At 42.0% G+C, this 26,865-nt stretch overlaps 1 protein-coding gene across 1 annotated transcript; it reads right to left on the bottom strand.

The window, feature by feature from the left end:
- Positions 1-321: 321 nt before the first annotated feature.
- Positions 322-26,865, bottom strand: LOC118977385 (V-type proton ATPase subunit S1-like protein). Its single transcript, XM_037032351.1, has 7 exons — positions 26,771-26,865; positions 20,374-20,414; positions 20,063-20,121; positions 18,154-18,389; positions 6,999-7,049; positions 4,382-4,622; positions 322-624 (listed from the first exon to the last, which is right to left on the bottom strand). The coding sequence occupies exons 1-7, from the start codon at positions 26,863-26,865 to the stop codon at positions 322-324; spliced, it is 1,026 nt and encodes a 341-aa protein (XP_036888246.1).

Below are 26,865 nucleotides of genomic sequence, written 5' to 3'. Positions count from 1 at the left end.
AAGGGCCCTGCAGAGAGGGGGCTGGGCATCAGTTAACGGTGTATTGTACACTGTCCTGACCGGAATCACACCCACCACCTTTTGGTCTATGGGATGATGCTTAAACCAACTGAGCCACACTAGCCAGGGTGAGACTTCTTTTTGCATTGCCCCAAGTCTACCTAAGCAGGTGGATACTTTAAAATGTGCTTTTGGCATGTATTTCTATTTTAAATCAAACCATTTGGTGAAAACCTTGCATCAGAAGTAGAACAGCAAGAACAGAAACAGCCCCTTTCAGAGCCCATTGTGGACTTGGTGAGGGAGGAGAGGCCTGTGCTGCTACACGTACACTTTGCAGATCTCCTGGGTTCTCAGTTCATAGCACTCAACTCCCTGGCTCCTCAGCAGCTCCTTCTCTTCTGCTGCATCTCGAGCTTTCAGCTGAGGAAAGTGGGCTGGCGAGGGGATGAAACCGTAGTGCCGGTCCAGATGCCGCAGGTAGATGAGCATGTGCAGGGCGTAGGCCAGAACCAGCAGCAGGATCAGGGACATGGCCAGGCCGATCAGAATGGCGGGCGAGAAGGAAGGGGCGCAGTCTCGGGCCTTGGCAAACCGTCGCCCCTTGACGGCAAAGCCTTGAATCTGTCCAGAGAGAAAGAAGAGCGGAAGTGACCCACTCTCCCCCCCGGGGCTGCTTTCTGGTCGGGCTGGGGGATCTGGACCCCTCATTGCCAAACTGAAGATGTTGTGCCCATATTTGCTAAATAATTTAAGCACATGATCTAACAAATGTGAGTGTGATTAGGGGACAGTAAAACTAGATTGTCGATCAAGGCGGACCCAGAAACACCTCCAGGATACACGATTGTCATAATTAAGAGACTCGTGAAATTCAAGGCTCTGAAATAAAACCTTTATTTCAACTATCTGAAACACAACTTCTTTTAGTCTGATCCTTAGGAATGTTCTCATTCATAAACCACGATGGCTGTAGCATTTCTAGAATTCAATCACACTCAAAATTTTATGTGTTAGTATAAATTTCACAAAGAATTTCATCTCAGTTCTTCTCCCTTTGATTCTGTTCACAGAAATCACAGAAGAAAACTCTTTTAAGGGAAAAATAACGGGATTCCCAATTATGTAAAACATGGAAAATAATAGAAGCTAGCGCTTATTGAAGGTTTTTTTATGTATCAGACGCTGCCTAACTCATTTAATATTTACAGGAGCCTGTGAGTTACTACTTTATCTCCTATGGATGAAGAGACTACGGCACAGAAGAGTTAAGTAACTGGCCCAGAGTCACACAGCAATAAGTATAGTAAAGTTCTAATGTGAAAGGGAGCCAGTCTGGCTTCAGAGTCCCTTCCCAGCTCACTCCTCCGAACTCCGGTGTGTTCTGTCTCTTCTCCCTCCCATCATCGCCTCTCCCTTCTTATCTGCTGTGCCCCGCAGACTTGGTACAGTTTCTGGAGGAGCTCTGTCGCAGCCCCTCCTGACTTCCCACAGACAGAGTACAAAGGAAAGCTTTCCCACATGTGCAAATGAAGTGGTTTAATTAGACGGAACCGGAGAGGCTCAAGTCAACAGCCTGGCCCTGATAGCTAAATACTGTCACAGTGAAAGAAACAAGGCTCTGGGGTAATTACTTTAAAGGGAGCAATCGGTTCTGAAAGGCAGCCCCTACAGTTAGCTGACTTTTGCAGTATAACCCTATGCTGCCTCGCTTCATTTGGATACCTGGTTAATTTTTTTTAAGTACATCAGAAGACTGAATTATCCATGCGTGCTTTACTGAGAAGTCATTTTTATGACTTAAATGGGCAGATCAGCGTTTATCGGTGCTAAAATGATTATAGCCACTCGCCAGGCCACAGGGCCTTGCTCGCCCGACTGTCTGCTCTAGAGTGAATTTAACACAGCTTCGGAAGCAGATTTGCGGCCTGGTCTCTGGGACCCTTGGCCTGCCCCTCTGTGAGGAGGTCACTTGGCCTAGTCTTCAGATCAGAGTCTGACCGGTCAAACTCGTCAGTTACCAAAGACGGCCTCACTCGAAGCTGCAACTGCAGCCAAAGAGAATGTCCTCACACTGACTGCCCTGTAATTCTTAACGAGGCTTGGTGAGTCAAAGGGTATCTATGGACAATGCCTCAAGGTTATATTGTCCGTTTTCTGGACTAGAGGTAGCAAGTACTATGTATCAAGCCCACAGATGAGTTTTGTTTGGCCCAGAACTCTGAACACCCTGAAAATTTCCCATTAGAACCCAGATGTCCAGCTTCTACCGAAAAGTCAAAAGATCTAGTGACACTTGGTCTGCATTCCTACAAAGCAAAGTTATCTGTAGTTGAACAAAACATGCTCTTTGCGATGCTGGCACACTTGGCCAGCATTCCCAGCTGGCCTACGCAGGACACCTACACTTCAGTCCTAGAATAAGCCAGGTCAGCAAAGCTGCATGGGTGGGCCGCAGCCTTTCTGCGCACCCTGAGCCACCTCACCCCCATCGCCCCTCCCTGGATTGAGCTGCATTCTGCCACGCGCTCACATTAACGGGGCTTCAACAACACCCAGTGCTGTGTTCACTGTAAGGCTGCTGTCCGAGATGTTGGCACCTGCTACACAACGCCAGGGATGGAGGTACTGCTCACACACACATTTCAGTAGTTTTACGGAGCCCATGGACGTGTACCCGGGTGATTCCTCCTCAGCTGGCTGCCCCAAAGCTTCGAAGACAAATTACTGAGTCCGCTCCAGCCAGGGCAGAGAGATGCGCTTGTGGTTTTTTGCACCAGCTTCGCCAGATCTAACTGATCTTTCCTTTCTTTGTTTTGCTTAACCCTCCTGTCTTTGCCCACTTAGCAAAACTATTTTTCTTGTAGCATATCTATAAGTCACCTCAAGTCATGTCTGCAACAAGGTGGAGGCATAAATCAGTTACTTCTTCTGTTCTAATTGGGTGGGGTTATGTGTGAGTCATTCCTTTTCCTATTACCATCTTATTGTCCTTTCTTCCTGCTTCTTTCTTTAAAGGGCATGAGAGAGAAAAAATATATATATATATTAAAGTGTTAAAGAGTCTTTGGAGCTGGGCCATCCAGAACTCAAATTCTACCATTTAGCAGTGATATCATTTTGAAAAATCACGTAATCATCAGTGCTCCAGTCACCTCATCTGAAAAACAATGGCCACAGTGCTGACCGCAGAGGGGACTCGTGAGCAGTAGTCGTTGTTAATTCATGCCTGACAGGGTCCTGGTGTTGCCACATATATTAGGCAACGAATTCTCTACATCCATAGGATAGGTAGGAAATTGAGAAGGCGAAGTAACGCCCAGGTGGCTGAGATGTAATTGGAAACCAGTGCTGTTGGGCTCCACAATGCCAGCTCCTTCCCTACCCCAGCTGCTTCTCGCCTCTCCAAGGCCGGGCTGGGGGTGTGAATATATACGCAGGGCCCAGCAGGAGTCAGGCTTGCGTGAGTGTGGTTGGCAGGGTACGGGACTATCTTTCATGAGATGGACAGCAGTTTGAACATTTCACCCAAAATGTCATATGGTGTGCTTGAGTGTGATATTGTTATGTTATAGAATTATATGCTTATGACTTTGTAATAAAAGGTTTTATAATAAAAAAGAGGCATTATTTGTGCCAGACTCTGTATGTACATGTGTCTGTGTGTGTATGTACATATTTTTTTCCATGTATATGTATATATACAGGAAAGACTGGAAAATGCCCATAAAAGGGACAATCCTGTCTGGCATTTCAGTGAGTTGCAAGAACAAGTCAGTTTTTCTCACAGGTAAACAGAAGAACTTGACAGATGCCTCTCAGCCTGAGGTTCTGGTGGTGAAAAGGAACCTCTCCTGCCCGCGTGCCTTTCCGCAAACACTTCCAAGAGGATCTTGCAGACATTGTTGACTCCCTGGCTGAGCTCCATTGCTGCACTAACCGTCAACGCTGTCACTCACGCCACAGCTGTACTGCTTGTCTCCCCGATAGGATCACCGCTCCACTCCCCGGAGGAAATAAAGTAATTGTCGGATAATCCCTCTTCCTAGAAGGGCCTCCCACTCCAGGAAGTGTCCGTTGCTGGGCTTCAGGCCACAGCTTCACTCGGGCTTAAGGTTGCTGGCGTTCGTCCCTGGTAATTTATTAGTGAGCGGACGCACCTGAGTGTAAAATGAAGCGGGCTGGCGGGTGTGTAGGGAGAGGAGATACCCTGCCCTATCCAGTTTCACACCTTAGAGGATAAAGAAAAAAACACTTCTTTAAAGGTATCCACTCCTCTCTTTCCCTTAAACATAGGTGTTTCTATTTCAGATATTTTCAAACAAACACTGAGTTTCTTAGGCACCAAACACACAGGAGAGTATGTTTCTGTGTTTATTACCTGGAAATCAACAAAAGTGACCTCCCACAGGCGGGACCCATCGTCCACGTCGCTGGGCAACAGGAGGGCATCATACTGCTGTAGGCTGCTGACACGCTGGCAGTGATAGGAGTGACTCGAAGGAGCATATACACCAGTTGCATTAAAAGTTGCTTGGATTGAATTATTAAAAATAATTTCAATTCGGTGCAAGCTAAACCAGCTCTGCCTGGAAAACTTGTTGTAATTGGTTAGGGTGAATCTGAAAATAATTATAAAACAGCGTTACCCTCAAGCACTGCTACATTTGCTGACACAGGACATCAACTATAAACAGTACAATGGCGCCCTCTTTTGTCAGATAGTAGAACTGGCTCAAGGACAGCCTTTCGCTTTGCTTCTGAACAGGAGCTTCTGGCTGGGTGGGAATGAAAGCAAAAGACCAGGCAGCCCCCGAAAGTGAGCAATGCAATTCCTACAAAAGGACAGACACAAAAAGCTTGGTGTTTTTCCTGTTTTAGAATCAACACTTGATTTTGTTATTGCAAAGGAACTGAGAAAAATTTAAATGGACATCAATATGGAATTACCTAAATAAATAATGGTCAAATATTATAGTAATGACTCTTATTATGTGTCAAGCACTCATCTGTTTTCTATGTATATTTTATTTAACATACACAAAAATGCAAAAGATAGATAATATTATTATCCTCATTTTACAAATGAGGAATCTAAGACACAGAGGGGTTAAATTTATAACTTGTGCAAGTTCATTTATAGGGCAAGTATTAGAGCTAGGCTTTGAATGCAATCTAGAAACCAGAGCCCTAGTTCTCAGGCATTTTAGAATTGAATGTTCTCCAGCCATAAACATGTTATAATGTACATATGCCATGATCATTTTTATTCTTAAAAAAAATGTGTGACTGCACAGAAAAAAATTCTGGACAGACAGAGATCAAAATGTTAATAGTGATTACCAATGGTGGTTGAATGATGGGTGATTTTTATTTTCTTCTTTTGATGATGGCTCAATATGTTCTGTTACCAATGGACATATATTACCATATCTTAGTTTGAGTTCCTATAGAAGCAGACCCTGAGTGATTTAAAACATTCGAAATATATAGAGTGGAGAGAAGAGAAACAACAAAAGAATGGAAGGTGGCCAAAAAGGACACATTACTAAGCAAGTTTCCGCTCTGGGCAGATGGGGCCTGATGCCCACGGGGAACCGTGGGAGCCGCAGTGGAAGGCAAGCCTCCGAGTCACTCAGAGAGGGTGAGGGAGCCGGGATATCTCTGCACCTCTGTTGGTCGCTGGTTCCCGGCTTCTGGGGTAGGGATGGGAGGCAGGGGGTCCGACTGGCCAGAGAAAACTTTAAGGCAGAGAAAGACTGGCAATTGGAAGTTGGGGGAATGGACTGCTGTGCTCTCCAGTGGAGACGCCCGAGGGGATATACGGGCACTGACAGTGTCTGCAAACACCTTTGTCACCAGAAAAAAAATCAGAAGCTCTTTTCCTTTGGGTAAAAAAGTATGATTTGGATTAAAAATATTCATTTCCATATCAAACAAATACCCGTACATGTGTTTATTGTGGGATTTTACTCTTCTTACAGAGTTTCTCTGAAAGGGGAAGGCATGCATTTCGTCAGTGATTAGCAGTGAAATGCTGGCGTTCCACTGTATGTAGGCAGGTGTCCTGTGGAGAGAGCTTTCCAAGGGTAAATGCGGTCAACACTGGGTTAACCAAAGGTACCAAGTACAACAACCTTCCTACGGAGCTTGTCTTCACACCTGAATGTACAGATTGACACTGTGCATGTCCAAGAGGAACACGTGGCGTGCAGTCTTTCCCAAGTGCGTTTGACCCCAGAACGCCTCTTCGGGGCAATCATCTAAACACGCTTGCAGAGAGCGGACACAGGTCACAGATCACAGCTCAGGGAAGGCTGCCCTTAAACATTCTGCCGGTGGTCAGGTTGTGTGAAAGACACAGCTGCTGTCTCCACTAAAAGGTGGATCTTACGGGAATGGAAACACATTTTTATAAGAAAAATACGTATTTGTTAAAATTGCCAACCTGTACCCTTCCTTAGAGCAGCCCCTAACTGCTTGGATAAACTGCTTTTGTCGGATGTGCACGTCCACACATAAACACAGAAAAATGTAGGCCTCTGTTTGAAAAATGTAGGCCCCTCTGCTAGGGGTTTCAGCTAACAGACACTTTTTCATTATCGTTAAATGACATGTGGTTCATTGAAAGGAGCTACACAGAACATAACTTCAACCCAGAACCTCAGCCCTTGGAGCTTTAAATATACTTTCTCCTTTGCTCAGAGGGAAAGGGTAACTAACACATTCTCACATTCGTGTCTTCATGGGTTCTCTAGGTCCCTCAGTGAGGAAACGACAGACGCTTTGGTGAAAACCAAGAAAAGCATTACTATAAGATCCCATCACATGACACCACCACTTTTCAGGGTAATTAGGTAGATGTGACATTTCACATATCACTGCTTAGCACGCAGCAAGGCCTTGGTGCTGACGTGTTGAGTGAATAAATTACACCGTATGTGAAGCTACTATGAAGTGCTGAACCTATGGAACCCCAAAGTGGTCTCCATACCTACCTTATTTCAAGACCTTTGGGATTTTCAGCATCGTCAAATTTCAGAGACAATCTACGAACACAGAAACAACACAATCCATCAAAGTAGGAATAACCCTAACTTCACACTGTACTCAAAAATCTCCTCAAAATGAATCATGGACCTAAGTGTAACAACTAAAACTAAAAAACTTGTTAAAGAAATATAATAGGACAGCTTTGCCATCGTGGTTAGACAATGATTTCTTTAAAAAACACAAAAGTATGAACCATAAAAAAATCAATTCATTGCACTTTATTAAACTCAAAAACTTTGCTTTTCAAAAGATGCCATTAAGAACACAAAAAAGGCAAGCCATCAAATGGGACAAAATATTCACAACACACACAGAGAATTTGTATCTGGAATATAACAAATAGCATTAACAATTCCATAATAAGAAGACAACCTGTGCACCACAAAGGGGGTTCCATGGAAAGTTACCTCACAAGGTGATCTGATTATAAATTCCTAGCTGGGCTGGTCCTGGTGGGTAGTCGTGTCCCAGGCATAGAACTTGTTATGGAGAGGTTTATCTGGGCCTTCAGTAAGCCTTGCCCTTTGTTTCCCTGCAGCTAGGTTATCACAACTTTGAAATAAGTGTGACCACCCTCGAGGCAGCCCGCGATCTTACTATCCTGTGACTCAGTCACTGCTTTGCATTCCCCCACCTCCATGCAACCTTCCTCACCACCCCGCCTGAATTTCAGACGCTTGAAAGAAGCTGCAACACTGACGTCCTCCAGAGCATTTGGGACCTCAGCACACAGCACTTAGCATGTAGCACCACATCTGACTCTCTAGCACACGTCATCGGCTTGGCTCAAATAATAAACTCTTATAAAAAAATCTCCATAGGTTTGGACATTTCTTACATTAACAAAAACCTAACCTGATCAAAAGACAGGCTCTTCATAAAGAAGATATGCACATGGCCAGTAAGAACATGAAAAGATGCTCAGCATCATTGGCCATCAGGAAAATACAAAGTGAAACCACTGTATGATACCATGGTGCAGTAATCAGCAAGGCTCAATTTAAAAAAAAAAAACTACTCTGAAGTTTTTAATACTGTTACTGAACAGCAAATGGGGTTCCCCCGCCCGCAGCTACCCTCTAGGTGGCAACGTTTTGGTGATAAAGGAGAGGGGTCTTTACTCAAAAGCTACACAGTTTTGGAATAACAGTTTTCCATACATTAGTCACTTACGCCTATTAATTGAGGCTAAAATCGTTAATTCTTTAATGACAGCTTTAATCACTTAAGCTTATCAATTAAGGCTAAAATCTTTGACTCCTGAGTTCCCCTATGTTCTCCTTATTAGTTTTTAGTTATCTTATTTCTATAGGATTAGTTTACAAATAAAAACAACATAAGATAAAAAAGCTACACAATTTTGGGAGAATGGCAGGCTTCTGCCTCTGAACCCTTCCCCTCTAGAACTCCCAAAGAAGAATAACCCAGCCACCCCACCCCAAATTCCATCCTTGGGGAAACACAGGCAGCTGCAGCTTGATCAGCCAGGCACCCCTGAGGAAAGGGGCCCGAGAGCCAGTCTCTGCCCTCCTTTCCTTTTAAATCTGCCCAAACTTCCACACACTAGAGTCTTTCAGCTTCTCAGCCAGTCCAGTCCTAGACTGCTTACCATTGCCTCGGGCAACCTCCTCCTACAGCCCCTCCCTTCTCATCCTCCCTGATCTGATCACTACTGATCTCTGTATCAATATCTATTATTCACAGTTGCCTAAAAGTTACCAGGAGATTTTCTGGGCAGAGACAAATTATTACTTATCCATAGAAATAGGCACTTTGGTTCCCTTTTAACACCGTTCTGTCCCCGACAGCATGTTGGGAGCCAGATGTCACCCCAGCACAGGTTCGCGATACATGTGAGGGACACCAGAATTATTATGAGTGGCTAGTAAACCAGGACAAGTGAAACGAGACAACCGAGACAGATGGTTAAATGACCAGTTTACTGCCATCTAGTAGATTGCAAAATTCCATCTTCCCTAACCAAGGGCACTGGAGAGTAAATTCTTCACACTTCTCCCCCATCAGAGGGTAAATTACTTAAATCACTTTCCTCAGGGAGACAGAAAACAAAAATCCGATTAGTGCCATTTGTGCCCCCCACACCCAAGGATGGATGGAGTAGGGGAAATAAATCCCATTTGGGAGCATCAGCATAAAGCTGGTGAACACTGTATTAAGACCATCCCCTAAAACCTGTCCTAAACTCTCACACGTTTTAAAATCCTTGAGAAGAACAAAAGTCCCAGGGTGCACTCTCCCTCCTGGGGGCAAGCCCACGCCTTTCTTCTCTCCCAGGGTGCACTCTCCTATACCCTAAAGGTCCCCAACATGGCCTTGCAACCAGGGGTGCAGTGGGCAACAGCAGCTCCGCCCGGCTAACCCCTGAACCCATCTCCAAGAGCCCCTTTTACCTGACTTCTCCATGAGTCCAAGCACCCAGCACGGGCTCTCTCCTGCGGCTTCTTCTGTCCTAAGCCCTCCCTTGTTTCACTGTCCCCAGCTTCACTAACACACTCTCAAAATCTCCCAGATTCGTGTTGTGAAGTCTTTCCACGTGAAGTCGAGAGCCCACACGCTACCACCAACCCGAGGAAGGCCCACTCCAGGCCCACACCAGCCCCGGCTCCCGTCTGTGACATTATGAGTTTGGGAATTTACAAAGGCGAGAGGCAGCAGTTCCGCAACACCTCCTGAGAGAAGAGAGACACAGTTGCTTCCTTAGTGTCAAAATTTTCCTTGGTAATGGGGACAGACTCATAGATGGAGAGCATGAAGACAGTTCTTGAGGGGTGGGGGTTAGGGGCTGAAGGGACTGAGCAAAAAGGAAAAAGGACTCATGGACAACAGTGTGGTGGCTGCTGGCGGGAGAGAGGGTAAGGGGACTAAGGGGACTAAGCGGTAATGGAAAAAAATAAAATAAAGGTTAGATAATTTTTTTTTCCTTGAAAAGAAAGAGGGTACGTACCTGGGTACCCACATCAGAACGGAAGCAGATGCGTTTCACCAGCCTTTGTATGGGAGTGAACAGTTCACCATAAAGGAGACCGAGGGCTGCCGGTCTGATACCGCGGTAAGTCAACCCGTGTCTCCAAGCGGAAGATAAGAAGCCTCCCCGAATTTCCAAGCCCTGGGATGCCTCTCCAGTCCTGAGCTCATTATTCCCTGACGTGTAAACACTTTCCTCTGAAAGAGAATCTCTTACTTAACTACGAGGCTTATCTTTTAACCCAGGTCTCAATGAAAGGTATTCAGAAATTACGAACCATGGGAAAACAAAAATATTTCCTCCGCGGTCCACTTTGACCACACCAAGTGCTGGTGAGGATGTGAAGCAACAGGAACTCTCATATGGTGATGGTGGAAAGGGAAATGGTATAAGTGTTTTTAAAAAGCTTGGCAGTTTCTTAAAAATCTAAACATATATCTACAATATGTTCCAGCCATTCCACTCTTAGGTATTTATCTAAGAGAAATGAAACACATGTTCCTACAAAGACATACCTGACTGTTTACTGCCAGTTTATTTGGAAAGTTATCTAAAAAGTTCAGAAAAAAAATTTCCATCAAGAGGTAGATGGTCTCACAAAGTTGTGGTGTGTGCACACAATGGAGTATTTGCTACTCAGCAGGAAAAAGGAATATGCCCTTAATATGTGCGACAACAGAGAAGAATATCAAAGTCATTATGCTAAAGTGGAAGAAGCCAAACTCAAAGAATGTAAGCTATATGATCACATTTATATAAAATTGGAGGAAGCACAAACTGACCTACGACATGGTGACAGAGAGCAGTTCAGGGGCTGCTTGGGCAGGTGGGGTGGCAGGAGCAATGGGCGCCCGGAGGAGCGCGGGGAACTCTCAGGGTGACGGGAGCTCTGGCTGTGTGCACTGTGGTGAGGGCCTCGTAGGCGGACACATGGGTCAGAGCTGATTCAATTGTGCCCTTGCAGTGCTATTTAGGACATTTCACTTACATTTCAATAGGTTGAAATAGGAATGATAAACTATACAAATAATTGAAAGGGGAAAATATTAAAAATGTAAATGCTCAAAGATGACAATGGCACATGAAATTATAACACAAAGAAGTTACAACATCTCAATATGTTATAAAACAAAAAAGCAAAAGTACCTAGATATAAGATGTTCAATTACAAGTTTTAAAAATACCACACATATATATCCTCATTCATTTAGTTCTACTTACTAGGAAATAGAAATGTCAGTGACTGAGCTGGTCTATTTTAATTCTATTTATGAAAAAAGAAAGGAATATTTAAAATAAACTTTATAAATAAGATTGCCAAGAGAAATATTTTTATTTTCTAACATGGTAAGTTTAGCCACCTTAGATACACTCATTAACAAACACTAGAAGCTGATTTACTCAGTAAAGCAAGTTTTCAGCAATATTTCGACAGTCTGTTACAAATTACTGACAATGCTTTAAAGAAGTAAAATGCATGCCTTCATAAATTTGAGTGGTCGCTCATTCTAACAGAAATTTCTCTAGTTCTGTGATGTGGCAGCTAGCAATGAGCAGCCGGAGGGGAAAGAAGGCAGGGCTCGGACCATTACAATCTAACGAAGAACTCAACACAGGAGGCTGGAAACAAAAGAGAGACTTGTCTCACTAATTGACTCCGCAGGCCTGAGCCTGGTCTGACAAGATTGCCCATTGTTCTGAACGTCACAAGCAAAACTGTGATATCGCAGGAGGAGGGGAGCCCTTGGAGGTCTGTGTGAATCATCCCCACGAGCCAGGAAAGAAAGCCTTTGTAACTGTCCCAAGGCCTAGGGGTGGGAGGAGGAGGGAAAACACAGAAACTGACCGAAGTATACAACGGTAAGCCCTGAACGCAATGGTCAGCACACTCAGGTTAGCTGAGTGCTCACTGATAGCCAGGTGCTCAAAGGTGTAGAACAGCTTACTAACAAACTTACTACCAACTTTATTTCCACTACAGGGGGCATTCGGATTAGCCAGGTGCCTACTTGCAGCTCTGTGCTCATGTATTTTCATAAATAAACTTGCTCTCTCATTCCACTATCCATGTATGTGTGTTTGTCTCTCACCTGGATTCTTATCTTGTGAGCAAGGCAAGAACTGAGGAGGGGGAGCTCCTGACTCAGGTCTCCCAGGAACATCTTTTGGTGCCTTGACTCAGACCCCACCCTTGTCTTCCACTGCCCAAAGCACAGTGAGCGTAGTCCCACCAGCAACATTTTATTGCCTGTTTTACCTTCAGGGTTAACAGGGCGATACAGTGGTAGGAGAAAGGGTTATTCAAACATACTGGGCCTGTGTTTGGAAGCAGAAACAAAGATGCGATCTAAATTGAGTGCTCGGGTTTGCCTGGGTTCTGAACACTGAAAAGGAACAGCCTCCCTCTGGTCTGAGTTCTCAGGCACCCGTACGTGAGTGGGGGCCTTGTGCAGGCATCTGGGATTTAATCCCGAAGATCTGTAGAGACCTCATAGGGAACTCTCATCACTGTAGTGTAACTTTGGCTCATCCAAGGACGTGCAAAATAAGGGTTTGTCACCCAGCACTCTGAGCCCCCCTGAATGTTTTTGGACAACCAGGGAAGAAACCAAGGCACATAAGAGAGTGGGGGGTGACCGAAGGTGTAACGGATGGCCTCAGTGAGCCTCGCTCACCAGCAGCACACTTTGACCTACACACAAGTCCCTAGTCTTTTCTGCCTCTAAAACTTGGCTGAGGGAAGAATAGAGTTGAATCATTGCTCTGTTGTAAGTTTGCTGAATCTCTCTGCCCCAGAAGGCTTCTGGCAACTTTATATCTTTTCCCCGAGAGGTAGTGTTGTATTTGATGCAATTGTCTTGCTCTCTCCTTCTCTAAGAAATAGTCATGGCCCTTTTGGGGCATAAACCTTTCATTTCCTCCTAAATTCTAGGACCCCAAGAGAATCCTTGCAGCCAGGGCAGCAGTGGGAAGGGGCAGCTTGACCCAGGCTTACCCCTTGATTCTGTCTCCAGGCTCCCTTTTCCTCAGACTTCTAGGTGAACCAGGGCAGCCCCGCCTTCGCTCACTCCTTCCCTATGACTTTACTAGGGAGCCAAAGCCGGCTGCCTAGGCTCTCTCTTTCTACTTTTTCTTACCCAGGTCTTTTCTTTGTTTCACTGTCCTCAGAAGCAATAACTGCCTACCCCTCAATGTAAAAGGAAAAAAACAGTACTCTTAAAACTGAAGCAGCCCTGGCTGGTGTGTCTCAGTATTTGAGTTCTGGCCTGCAAATCAAAGGGTCACCAGCTCAATTCTCAGTCTAGGGCGAATGCCTGTGCTGCAGGCCAGGTCCCCAGTAGTGGGGAATGCAAAAGGCAACCGCACATTGTTTCTCTCCCTCTCTTTCTCCTTCCCTTCCCTTCTCTAATAAATAAATAAATAACATCTTTAAAAAAAAGCTGAAGGATGCTGGAGACTGAAGGATCTCCTCCCCCTCTTCTCCAGCCTCACTGCAGTTGTCAAGGTAAGGAGACGATAAAACAGCTCACTTATGAGCACTGTGTGTATCTGCCAATGGGGCAAAGAACTGCTTCTGAAAGGTATCATAAGTTGATTAATCTCAAGAATGATAATTAATTACTTTTGGTTATCACGAAAAATTGAGAATTCTAATCAAGTTGGCAGAAAAAATGGTTTTGGGAATAAAAAATAAATTATAAAACTGAAACTGGGTTAGTGATTTCTAGACAAGTTAAAAGGGACTAGGAAAGTTGCAGAAGGATTGCATGCATTGAAGAGGGTCTGTGCAAGTCAAAAAATGATCATGTAGAGGGAAGGAGCAAAAGAGAACAAATGGAGGAGGTGAAAAAGGTGAGAAAGGATGGAGGAAGAGACACGCAGAAAGAAAGGACATTGGAGTAGGAAACTCAAGGAGGGAAATGGAAACAAGGAAAAGTAGGAATAACTAAGAAAAGGAAAGGCACAGAGATAAATGGCAAAGATAATTTTAATGACAAATGAAAAACCCAAGAGCTCCCTTTGACTTTCTGAAGCCAATTGTTATGACCCAACAGAAACCCCAAGTACAATTAGACAATGGAAAACAAATTATTTATTCAAATGTTATTACAGAAAACGAAATCCTTCATTAATTGTAATCACTGGTTTATGACCTAACTTGGAATGATGTACAAACAGTTCTCTTCCACAGCTACACTGTAATAAAAAGCAACATATAACAGGAGCTGCTGGGGTTTACACTGATGGGCTAGTCGTCATGCTCCATGTCTCATGTTTCAACCAGGGAGTCTAGCAATCAGTCAGAGCCAATAATGTAAACACCTGTCACCTACATAAGGAAGGAGCACAAGCCGGGGGCCTGGAAGTTCCCTTTGAAATCTCCCCCAGGGAAAGAGTGAGGTACAGGAGAAGGAGTTCCCCATTGAGAACGAGAGGGAGATGCACGGGGGGGCCTCAGAAACAAGGCTTCTCCAGCCTGAAATGTTTGGGTGACACAGTCAAGTTAACTATTCTGAAAACCCTCCAGCCAGCCAGGGTTGGGTTACACAGTCAGGTTAACTGTCCTGGAAACCCGGTGTCTGAGAGGGGATGCCTTTACCATCTCACAAAACTGTTCCCCTCTGGGGGCCACCAGCACACTTTTCCAAGACCAACCAATTAGTAAGCTCCTTCTCATCTGTTGAAGGAAGACGGGGACAAACACTCTCATCCCCTGGAAGGATCTGTCATACTGGAGATGTCTGTTCTGGATATTCAGGGCCTGGAGCCCTCAGGTTAGGATCCCAGGACACTGGGCTCTCTAACCTTCTTTCCTCCTTCCAGATGGGGACTGGATTCTTTGTCTCTTCATCTGTCCATAATCAGAATAGCTCAGTGACCATAAACTGGCTCTACAACTAACAAACTAAACCTTAAACACAGCCATGCGGAGACCAGCCTAATCTCTGGGCCCCTCTCCTGATGGAGTAGCTCAACAGCCCCCATGCTTCGACACCCCAGAGTCTTCTCCAGCAGTCCCAGTTTCAGTGAAAGCTGTTAACACGCTCCACTGCACAGTAAAGAACGTGAGGCCTGATTTTGACAAAGCAAATTTGACCATCATTTAGTGAGAATCTTTCAAGTGTCAGGCACTGCACCATAGCCTGGAAACAAAGAGAGAAATACAACCTAGAGAGTCACTCAAAAAGAGGCTTCTTCTAACTTTCCAAACTCCCTACCTGCCCACATTTAAAATGGATTCTGAATCCTTCAGACTATAATTGCTTACATTCAAAATACAGACAGAGGCTAGAATGCTCTGTTTGCAGGGCTTTGTTTAACGAGGCTTCCATGGAAATCTGTCTGCCAACAATTTGCTTTTCCCTGAACATTGTTTCTGAGCACTAAAACATGGTTATCTTTTTTTAACCTGTGTTTTTGACCTTACATGGTTTGTCTTTGCTTAGGTTTCTTTTTTCAGCAACTCCCTTTCTGGCTTCCAAGAACATCAGATTCCTAGCCAGCACAGCAAAGGCATCTCACATATCTGTATCATTCTCAGGAGTTGGGGACACTCAGTCCCAGCATCAGTCCCAGCAGCTGCCCCTTGACCATCTCACATCCTGGGAAGCCGCCCACTCAGCCCCTTGGCTGGGCTCTCGGGGATGACTGTGCACTCACCAGAGCAGGGCTCCAGAGAGTATAATTGTGGCTACACTCAGTTATTCCTCTGAGTAGAAATGAAATCAGAAAAGTCAGGCATTCATGCTGCCTGTCACTATCAGAACCAGCGAGTAGAGACAAGGATAGAAGACAAGTGAACCTTTTTGGGCACTTTATTCAGATGCCAGCAATCTGAGAGGACAGCAGATAATGTACCCTCAAAAACCGTTTTAACATCTCATCTCAAGCTAGAAGAAAAGGGCAGGTAAGGGGTTTGGGAAAAAGGTTAATTGAGTAAGAGCTGCAGTGACGATTTTCCTCGAATTCCTTTATCTGATGATCAACTATTCTTTATCCACATCAAAGGCATTCCCTCCCTGGTACACAACGGCTCAGATACCATCCCTGTCAGATCCCTTGCTGACCCCCGGGACACAAATGTTGGATTGCTTGTTAGCCTCCTGCAGTCACTAGGTCATGTATTTCAGTTCTTGGAATAACAGCTGTCCGCACCCATTAATCACATAAGCCTATCAACTGTAACTACTGCTAAAATCTTTAACTCTTCAGTTCCCCTATCAGAATTCTAGGGCGGTGACCAAGAAGAGAAAGTCTGGTCCCGCCCAATCATCAATGTGCGCATGTGAAAACCAAAACTTCTCTAGGCCTCTCCACCAGGTAACTAGACACTATTTTCCTCTAGTGGGAAAACAGCATTCCAACATCAGCATGTTAGGAAGGTATTCCAACATGCACTTCAAATAGCACTTGACAAATTTTCAGAGTTCTCTTGCATACATTTCCTTAGTTAATTTTCACAATCCTATGATACAGGGCTGAGAGAGGAGGTGAAATGTCACTATTAAAGATGTTTTAAAGGCCAGCTCTATCACCATACAAAATGTATAATCTCACTAAGTTTCCAACCTCTACGCACCTTGACTTTCTGACCTGGAACATGGATAATAATAGTACCCGTGACGCGGAGACTTATTTGCAATAGAATTGTGCAGAATAATAGACATTGTGGCTGTGAAGTTCCTGGCCTATGGTGAGCACGTAAAGCCTGTTAGTTACGATGAACAGGTGCCATCATGCCCCTCTCACAGATGGGGATCCTGTGGTGGTTCTGCTTTGTCAAGTCACAGAGCTGATTGACAGACGTGGGCCTGGAAGCCAAGTTTTCATTCTTTCTGTCTCTGGGTTCCCAGCGATCATGTTAAAGCCCAGCTGAGAGCTGTGGTGCCCCATTCTTCCCCACAAATATCCTGAGGTCAGGATGGATGGAATCAAGGACAGTCAGTCAGCGTGAACAGGCAAGGTGATCCCCAGGCAACCAGACGCTCTCTGAGCAGCAAAAGAGAGCCATGTAGGGAATCAATTAGAGCCTGAGGGAAAAGCCCTAAATTCTCAGCAGGGCTGGAGTCTCTATGACAGTCATGCTGTAACAGAATGAACAAATCTGGGAGGACCCTGGATGTTTATGCTTACAACTCCCCAGTTCCCTAATGAGAGATAGTTGTTCGAAATAACAAGATGCTTACTAAGACTTGTAATAGAGCTTGTAAGTCTATACAAATGTAAACCATTTTGTCCAACATCAAGAATTTTTACATGAGAATTTCAGGAATAGCCAAAGTATATAAAGATAGAAAGAATACACACACATACAGCATGTTATGGTTTATCCAAAGCATTCTGCTCATATAAACCGGGCCAGAACAGAGTCTTCTTAAAGCCTCTATTATACCAGAAGGTATCGAAAGCAAGGAGATTTACATAAAGTGAGCGAGACATGCCAGACTTCCTCCCCTCGGAGCAAAACAAATACAAGAAGAAACAAATTTGCTTGGATGACTGAAAAGCAGAGAAAGGCGCTGGCAATGGATTTCCTCTTCAAAAAGGATATTTGTTTAATATGCTCATCTCGAATCAAACATAATTATTCTAATCATTTTGAAATGTCCTGAAGAACTCTCTGACATTAGGACATTCAAACGTATCTCTGCATATCATATTTGCAAAGTCCCGCAGAACACTCCCTAGAATCAAACATCTGCCCTTACTAGAGTCAGCTTTTTGTTTCCCCCACTAGCATATGTATGGCTCTGCTCTGTGATAGGAAATTTCTTCTCTGATGAGACCTCAAACTTAGAGCTGATACTAGGCCTGAAATCTATTTCTCTTTTCCAGAATGAGTTTGAGAGCCTTCATTTTCGGGTACCTGATTTCCCACAAAGTACTGTAGCAATCAGCTGAAGGGTTCAGAAGAAAATTGTTGAGAAAAAAACAAAATTTTTAAAATTTCTGACTTGGTCTTCCATTGCAGACATTAAACATTCCACCATGGATGTATGTCAGGGTCACGTACAAAGGAACCTACTTCTTTTGTCTGAAATGACAGAAAACTGGACCACCCCGTGAATGAGCTGCATTCATTCTTAGGGCTTTGTCTAGTGCAATGGTCTTACCTGGCACTTTCTCCACTGCAGTTTGAGTTGTTCGCATCCACGGTTGCCTTCTGGCCGAAAGCTTCCTCCGTAACATCCAGCCAGGTCTGGTTCTTAAACTTAATCGTTATTCTTTTGGCCCAAAAGAGAATGCAGGGAATTCCATCCTTGGAGACATTAACTGGACAATCATGGCCGAATGCATTCCAAGGTTCTTTTTCTAAATGCGCTTGTCTGCTCAGATTGTAGTTCAGGGCCTGATTGAGAGAGAGAGAGAGAGAGAGACAACAATTTGTTTCCATGGTACAACAGGCATTTTGGAAGTCAAACAGCTAATTCACAGCCTGTTGAAACTCTAACCTCTCTAGTTCTGAAGTTCATGCTATTGTGGGACAAGGAGAGGAGTGGACCAGACCACAACGAGGTAATAGCTATACCGGAAAGGTGCATAAGCCCAGGTTCACAAATCACCAAAAGTGGAAAAGATAAAATTTTAAAAATAAAAACTTTGCAAATATCATCATCAATAAAGACTTTAGAAAGTCCCTGTGCCGGGGCAGAGCGCAGGGATGAATAGGTGGAGCACAGCTGGGTTTGAAATTCTGTATGATACAGTCAGTAATGGTGGACAGATGGCATTATACACTTGGTAAAGCCTGTAGATTGTGCAACACACAGAGTGAATCCTAATGTAAACTGTGGACTTTAATAACAATTTATCGATAGTGGCTTATGAGTTTTAACAAAAGTACCACACTAATGAAAACTGTTAAATATCTGAGAAATTGGAGAGGAGAGGAACTGAAGAGGAATATGGGAACCTTCTGTACTTTTTGTCAATTTTCCGTAAACTTAAAACTTTAAAAAATTCACCATGCCATATGATACCAATGCAGTATTCTCATCAGAAAATGACATCACAAGAACCCAAATAATGCAAGACTTTAAATAAAGAAGTTAATGTGTTAAAGAAAACAAGAGGTTTTTAGAAATCAAACACAGTTCTCCAGCCCATTACGTCCTGCAGAACAACCTGCGATACTGGGCTATGTTCTGTGTCTGCACCGCCCAGCGGCTGCTGTGGCCCTGAATCCTGGAGATGGCCAGTGCAACTAAGGAGCTTAACTGTTCTCTTTTACTTAGCATCACCTCATTCTAATTTAAGTTTAAATGTCACATGTGGCTAGTGGCTAGTGGCTACTGTCATGGACAGTGCCAGCTCTGGGTCATTTAATGCATGTAAACTAGCAAACTAGTTTCTCATATCGTTCTACTTCTTATGAAACCTTTGCTGGTTTCTAAGAAGCCTAAGGTAATGCACTTTAGTGCCTGACTCTGGAGGTCACAAAGGCAGGGCTATATGTTAAAGAAGATCTACTCATCTAGATCAACCATTCCATACCAATTACTCCAGGGTAAGTAGAAGTAAAAGAGGATTGGCAGGCAGCAGCAACCCAAGCTTGCCTGTAACGAAAGATAAAACGGTGCTACAGGGAGCTTGTCTGGAAAGCAGCAAAAGCCACACTAAATATTGCAATAAAAATATACAAGAAAAAAACACTTGCTGGTGTAGCTCAGTGGATTGAGCGCAGGCCTGCGAATCACATGATCGCAGTTCCATTCCCAGTCAGGGCACATGCCTGGGTTGCAGGCCGGTTCCCAGCAGGGGACTCACAAGAGGCAACCATACATTGATATTTCTCTCCTTCTCTCCTTCCCTTCCCCTCTAAAAATAAATAAATTTTTTAAAAAAATTTAAATACAAGAAAAGGGAAACTTAACTACTATATTTCTATAATACATTTCCCCAACATTCAAACAAGAATTGTATTTATTAATAGAATTACTTATATTTTAAAAGTGGCTCTGACCTGATTAAAATGCATTTGAAATTTATAAGATATAATCTATTTTCCTACCACAGACATACCTGTGTGATTGGTATGGTGAAATTCTGGATTGGTTTCATATTTCCATGACTCAGTTGATCTGTCAAAAAAATGGGTACAGAGGCTAAATGTCATTATTGATTTAGTCATGTAACTCAGTGACAATAATACGCTAGGCACTGTGAAACATACCAGGCATGAGCCTCCTCTGCTCACCATTTAGAACACACTAGTTTAAAAGAGTTCCACCCGAGATGCCCCCAGGCCAGCATGGGTGTGAGGGGAAGACCGTCATGGACGAGACCCTTCCTGACACCCCAAGGGATCAATCACAGGCAGTCATAGGTCTTACCGCTCTGTGTGACCACTTCCTTGTTTGAGGATGTTGGAGAGCTGAAACAAGAAAAATATGAAATTAAAAGATGCTGAACAAATACCCACATTTCAGATTTTATATGAAGTTTTAAGAACATTTCAGAGTTAGAAGAGCAGAACGGTAGCCTGTCAAAACTGCCCACACTTTGTATGTTCTTCAAAGAAATAAAGCATAATTAAATATTATACAGTGAACTTTTATACTACATTGTACTGTTCACATAGTAAAGGAAAAATAGCCAACCCTTTTTATTGAAAAGACTCAATTGCACAAACAAGGTATCTCTGAACATTACAAAGAGGTAAATTATAATATATATCCCTCTTGATTTCACTCTAAACATGCACCACATATGATTTCCTTTTTGTAAAATTTAAAAACAGATTGTTACAAACATTCGTTTTTGGAATATGCAATTTTATAAATTTTATAAATATTTACATACTTATACATAAACATATCACAAATATTTCCCATGGTATTACATATTTGCTCATATAATATAGAATTCTATGTGGTATTATATTATACAAATGCATTGATTTATTTGACCAAATTCCTATTAAATATTTAAGATGTTTACAATTAATAAACAATACTACATTGACTGTTATTGTGGATTGTTTGATATACCCCTGAGAAGTTCCTGCAGATACATTCCTAGAAGTACTATTGCTAAGTTATAAGATATATACATCTTTTTATTATGAAATGTTGCAAACACACACAAATTTAAACAGAAAAACATGGTATACACGCCCACATACCTGTCCCCATTCTCCAGTGTCGGTAATTATCAAGTCATAACCAATCTTGTTTCACCTATAAGTTCACCCACTTGCCCTCTCTGGTATTATTTTGAAGAAAATATCAGAAATCATTCCATTTATGTATATATTTTTTAAAGATAAGAACTTTCTAAAATAGCAGACCAATTGTATCTAGAAAGCATTAATAACTAACATTAAGTATCATGTCATTGTTTAAATCTCCAATTGTATAAAAAATGTCATAATTTTTAAAATATTTTATTGTATATTTCAAACTTTTCATAAGTTGTAACTGCAGTGTATGAGAACACAGATCAAACTATATACTTAGCGGTTTCTGTTCAGCACCTACATGCATTGGCAGCATATAAACTCATAATATTGTTATAATTAGAAAAACATGTATACCACATCTCCTGAGCTATATGCAAAACATAATTTTAGCCAAAGAGTTATTAAGTCTATATCACAGTAAAGTGCTTCAGAATTAATTATATGGAACCAATTACAAATTAAATGCACCAGTTACTTTGTAACACAATCTTTATTATCTAATGAGAATTTCTGAAGATGACAAATTGGTTGGTAATCATGATGTCTATTAGTTGCTGTTAATATATTCATGAATGCATAAAATTATGTTTTCACTTTACCAACTTTATTGAGGTGGAGTTCAAGTACAATAAACCAGATCCATTCAATGCGTACAATTAGATGTACTTGGGCATCCACGTAGGCCCAGGACACCTGCAACAGTGAAGAGACATCCCACAGGTTTCCCCATGCACTTCAGTGCTGGAGAGATGTTCCCTCCACCCTCAGGCCAGGCAACTACAGAGTTGCTTTCTTCCACTCAAGATTTAGTTTGCATTTTCCAATATTAGAAATAGAATCATGTACATATTCTTTAGAGCTTGGCTTCTTTCAGTCTTAACGTAATGACTGAAATTCATTAATGTTGTTAAATGTATCAACATTTCATGCTTTTTTATTACTAAGAAGTATTTCATTTTAGGAATAGGCCACATTTTGTTTGTATGTGCACCCACTGATGGACACTTAATTTATGATGTTTCCAGTTTGGAGCTATTACAAATAAAGATGTAAGAGCTGCCAGGCACAGGGGTTTATGTGGAATATGTTTTCTAACTCAAAAGTAGAGCGGCTGCTATATAATTAACATTTACCTTGAAAAAAACAAAACCTCCCAATCAGCTTCAGTGTATGAGCTTTCATGTGGCTCTGCATTCTTGTGACATTTAGTAGTCAGTCTGTTTAATTTTAGCCATTTTATACTGTTCACTGACGAGCCTGTTACTATCCTGTAATTGCTGTACAAAGAAAAAATTGTAGTATAGTAACTGGCTTGTCAGGGACCAGTATACAGTCACACTGATGCAAACACAGATTTGACTGAGAATAGTAGTGCAGCTACACTGGAGGGTGATGGGGATGAAGGAAAGAAAGGAGAGGGCAGTGACGAAGACAGAAACTTTGTCCATAAACACAGGAAGTAGTTGGGCACTGTCTAAAATGTATAAACTGAGAAATTGTCTACACATATTATTTAAATTTCGTGGCAGTATGGGATGGTATGATTGTTCCCAACTCCCTGGAAACAGTTGCAGAGATGTGTACATCCCTGCCCATGGTCAGATATCTTTCAGCACCTCCCTGCAGGTGAAGAGTACTTCCTGCCCCAGCATCAGACTAGGCTACATGGCTGGGCCAGTGGAATATGAGTAGGAGCAAGAGTGTGCCAGTTCTGCAGAAACTGAAGAGGAGTTGCCTATGTCTGCACGTGTCTGCCACCTCTTGCCCTTTGCCCTCTGCCATGATAGTGACAGACCCAAATAGGGGCGGCTCTTTCAGCCTGGGTCCTGGAGTGGGAAGACATGGGACCCAGAACTGAAGCAGGGCCATGGCAGCCCACCTGCAGCTGTCAACACACGGCATGTGCACGTGCAAGAAACAAGTGTTTGAGTTGTTTGTTGCTAGAGAAAAGTGGCTAAACAGGGGACCATTTTTCTATAATTTATTACGTGTCTTGGTAGCATTTGAATTTTTAAAAGCCATGTACATGCATTACTTTGATAAATTTTTCTAATTCATTCTATTTAGAAAGATGCCTTCTTACAAAATTTTATCAAACAGCATTCTAATTTATACAAAGTCTCTTGCGAGTAGGATTAGCATGAATCAGTCCTCTCATCCCAGTCATTTCTAGGAATACTAAGCAAGTTAATTTCCTGAGCAGCAAAAGTAAGGCTCTGATCAAAGTAATCATGTAACTACGATAGAAATATACTTGAGCCAAAGATCTCTATCTACCTAAATTCCCAACTCTGTAGTGCAAGTTAAAAATTAACTGAACCTTTGAAAGAAGCACTAATGCCCAGAATAAACTTCTTAAGGAGCTTGAACTTTTCTAATATCACTATACACAAATAATTTTTTTAATTTCTTTAATTCAAAAATCATATTTCATGATTCATGTTTAAGTATTCAAGTTTAAAGTATCTTAATGAATAGCCCTGGCTGGTGTGGCTCAGTGGATTGAGTACTGGTCTTCGAACCAAAAGGGCACTGGTTCAATACCCAGTCAGAGCAAAAGCCTGGGTTGTGGGCCAGGTCCCATTTGGAGCATGTGAGAGGCAACTGCACATGGATTTTTTTCTCTCTTTCTCCCTCCCTCCTTCCCCTTCTCTTTAAAAAGAAATAAATAAAATATTTGAAATGTCTTAATAAGTAAAAACAAAACTATGAGATATGTTTTACCTAAATAAGATAAAAATTTATCAAGTCATCTGGAAAAATCTATTTAGCAGAAGAATTTAATAAATGTTTATTGAGTAAAAGTATATGAATGAGTGAATGAATGAATGAATGAGCTACCATATCATTAACATAGTTGACTCGAGACTTTACTCCACTAATTAAGAATTTCCATGCATTTACTAATGAAAAACTTTTAGCAGATATCAGTTTTATTTTCATTTCAATAAATCTATGGTCACTAACACACAATAATGCTGCTATACCTTTTTTTATTTAAAAAAGAAGTATATGATTTAGATAGGCCTTGCCCATACCCATAAGCCTGAATGAATGAGGTTTTATGGGAAGCCATTATCTCAACTGAAGATAATATATATACACATTTTTGTATCATTACATAAGCTCTAGACTAAAGTAGGAACTAAACAAATTATCTGTGGGAATAAACTGAGAAACACTGTCTTAAAAATAATTAAACCTACAACTTTGGCAAAATATTCAGACCCCTTTCCAGTAAAAGGGATCTCTGTAATATCTGAAAAGTAGTCTAGGGCTCTAGGCTTGTCATGGCCAGTGCCATATTTTGGATGCACCAGGTATTCCAGCACGCATCGCTCGAGTATGCCCTGATGAAAGCGGAGGCGAGCAGCCCCCTCACAGTTCTACTGAGGATGAAGACCACATTCCCACCATGGCCTACGAGGCCCTGAAAGACCTCAGCCTCCCAGCTGTGCTCAGCTCATTTCACCTCTTCTGCTCTGTGCTCCAGCTCCACTAGCATGCCCTAGTTCAGTGCCCCAAATGCTTCATTCTCCCTCTCTCCACATAGAAGCTCAGCACCTACAGTTGCCTCCACCCGAAATGTTCCCCATCCTCCTATTCCCCCTACCTCCTAGTTATTTCCTTCACATCCTCCAGATCACACATTAAATATCACCTTTTCAATGTCCCTATCTACTCAGGCTACTTCAGATCCCCCCTTACATGTTTTCATAGCCTCCCATACTTTGCTTTCACAGCATGTTTTTCAGTTTATTTGTAATAATATCATTCACTAATGAGCACCTCCCCCACTAGATTTAAAGCTCCCTGAAGGCAGGGACTATATTTGTTTTTGTTTGTTTGTTTGTTTGTTGCTTGTTTTTTTAGTAACTTTTTTTTAGATTTTATTTATTTACCTTTAGAGGGGAAAGGAAGGAGGAAGAAAAAGGTCAATGTATGGTTGCCTCTTGTGGGTCCTCTGCTAGGAACTGGCCTGCAACCCAGGCATGTGCCCTGACTGGGAATTGAACCGCGATCCTTTGGTTCACAGGCCCGCACTCAATCCACTGAGCTACACCAGCCAGGGTGGGACTATATCTGTTTTGTTCATCACTGTAGACCCAGCATCTAGCAACGTTCCCAGCTATATAAAAACACCAAGTATTAAAAATACTTGGTTTCATCTATGAATGAACTAATAAATTAATGAACACACTCTGAAAGGGAAGTGGGCATGAGAGATCGCACAGGACCCTGTGTGAGAGGGGAAAGGCTTCCTTTTTGTGCATAAACACAGACTGAAGAAGGAACATGTAAGGGACAGTGATGACCCTACTCTTCCTCAGCTTAGGAAACATGTAGTGCACTCGTATGTTATACACAAAACATAACATCCTTCCTAGAGACTTAAGGACCTTAAATGTCACATAGAGTGGGAAAATATTTTTAATTTCAGATCCATACTTTAAAAGAACATTCACAAAACAGCAGCTGTTGCTTTCTTCATAATAAAATAATATGCCATGTTGTTAGATTCAAATAATCATTGATTTATGTGATTTCTAGGGTTCTTTCTGAAGCTAAGATTATTTTAAAAACCCATTAACCTTGCTTCAAAAACAGAAATGGGGTTTTTATAGTTCTTGGTGTCCATTTACCAGTGTAACAGTATACAAAGCAGTCATTTCTCTGTAAATCAGGTGAGGAAACACTGCTAAGGAATATAGGTCACTTACCATTAGAAAGTGAATCTAAGGGAAGTATACTAATTGATTTGGAACCAAGGAGGAAAAACAAATTTAAAAATGGCTGTGCTTATACCTTTTATCCGCTGGTGACTTAAGAATTATTTAACACAAGTTTTGGCAGATCATCCTGCTTGCCTCTGTCCTTTATGCCAAATTCCCTGATGCATAGTTGAAATGGCATATAGTGAGTAACTAAGAGATGTGATATAAGTTAATTGCTATTCAGACTCTGAATATTATTCCTTATATAGAAAAACCTCTATATGCACCCTTAAATAGTATGAAAAGAAGCCAAAAGGACAAAGAAAACAAAAATACAAATTTTGCTGGTTAAGTTTAAATAGTATGTACTCTACACAATTACCGTCTCCTACCAGTTAAAATTATTTAACACCTTTTTTTTGAAAGACAGGTTATACATTTCTCAGGCTTAAAATTTTCTCTTACTCTCTTCTCACATAATAATTGCAGGAGAAACTGTGAAAATAAAATTTACTTGTAAGTCTAAAAGAAACCTGAACACTGATTTGAGTCATTTTCTCATAGATTTATACTTGGGTACATAACACAAATGTCTCTTGGGTATTTTGAACAAATAATTTTTTTCTCTTATAATAAAGATTACATCTTTATCTCTTATTCATAAACTCTAGTTCAATGAGTTTAGCAGCTGCTGAATTATCTAACCTAATTCTATTTTGAGTTGTAAACAAAATGTGACTATGCAACAATATTCAAAAATATATAGGACCACCAATTTCACATTTGGACTTAAGTTCACAGATGCACTACATTAAAATATATGCAATTACTCACCTTACATTCTTCCTGGCAAATATTTGGTCCAAAGTTAGTGAAAATCCCATAGATAAAAAAATAAGTGAAAAAGTAAACAAGACTTTTTTTCCCAT

The sequence above is a fragment of the Sturnira hondurensis genome, unplaced genomic scaffold (genome assembly GCF_014824575.4).
Source record: "Sturnira hondurensis isolate 20B ecotype Veracruz unplaced genomic scaffold, ASM1482457v3 Scaffold0021354, whole genome shotgun sequence".
NCBI lineage: Eukaryota > Metazoa > Chordata > Mammalia > Chiroptera > Phyllostomidae > Sturnira > Sturnira hondurensis.
This window is presented reverse-complemented; position numbering and strand designations above follow the sequence as displayed.

Coding starts and splice junctions, on each gene's coding strand:
- LOC118977385 (XM_037032351.1), bottom strand. CDS start 26,865: ATGGGAAAAAAAGTCTTGTTTACTTTTTCACTTATTTTTTTATCTATG. Junction 4,623..6,998: donor CCCAAAGGTCTTGAAATAAG/GTAGGTATGGAG, acceptor AATTATTTTCAG/ATTCACCCTAACCAATTACA. Junction 625..4,381: donor TCACTTTTGTTGATTTCCAG/GTAATAAACACA, acceptor CTCTCTGGACAG/ATTCAAGGCTTTGCCGTCAA.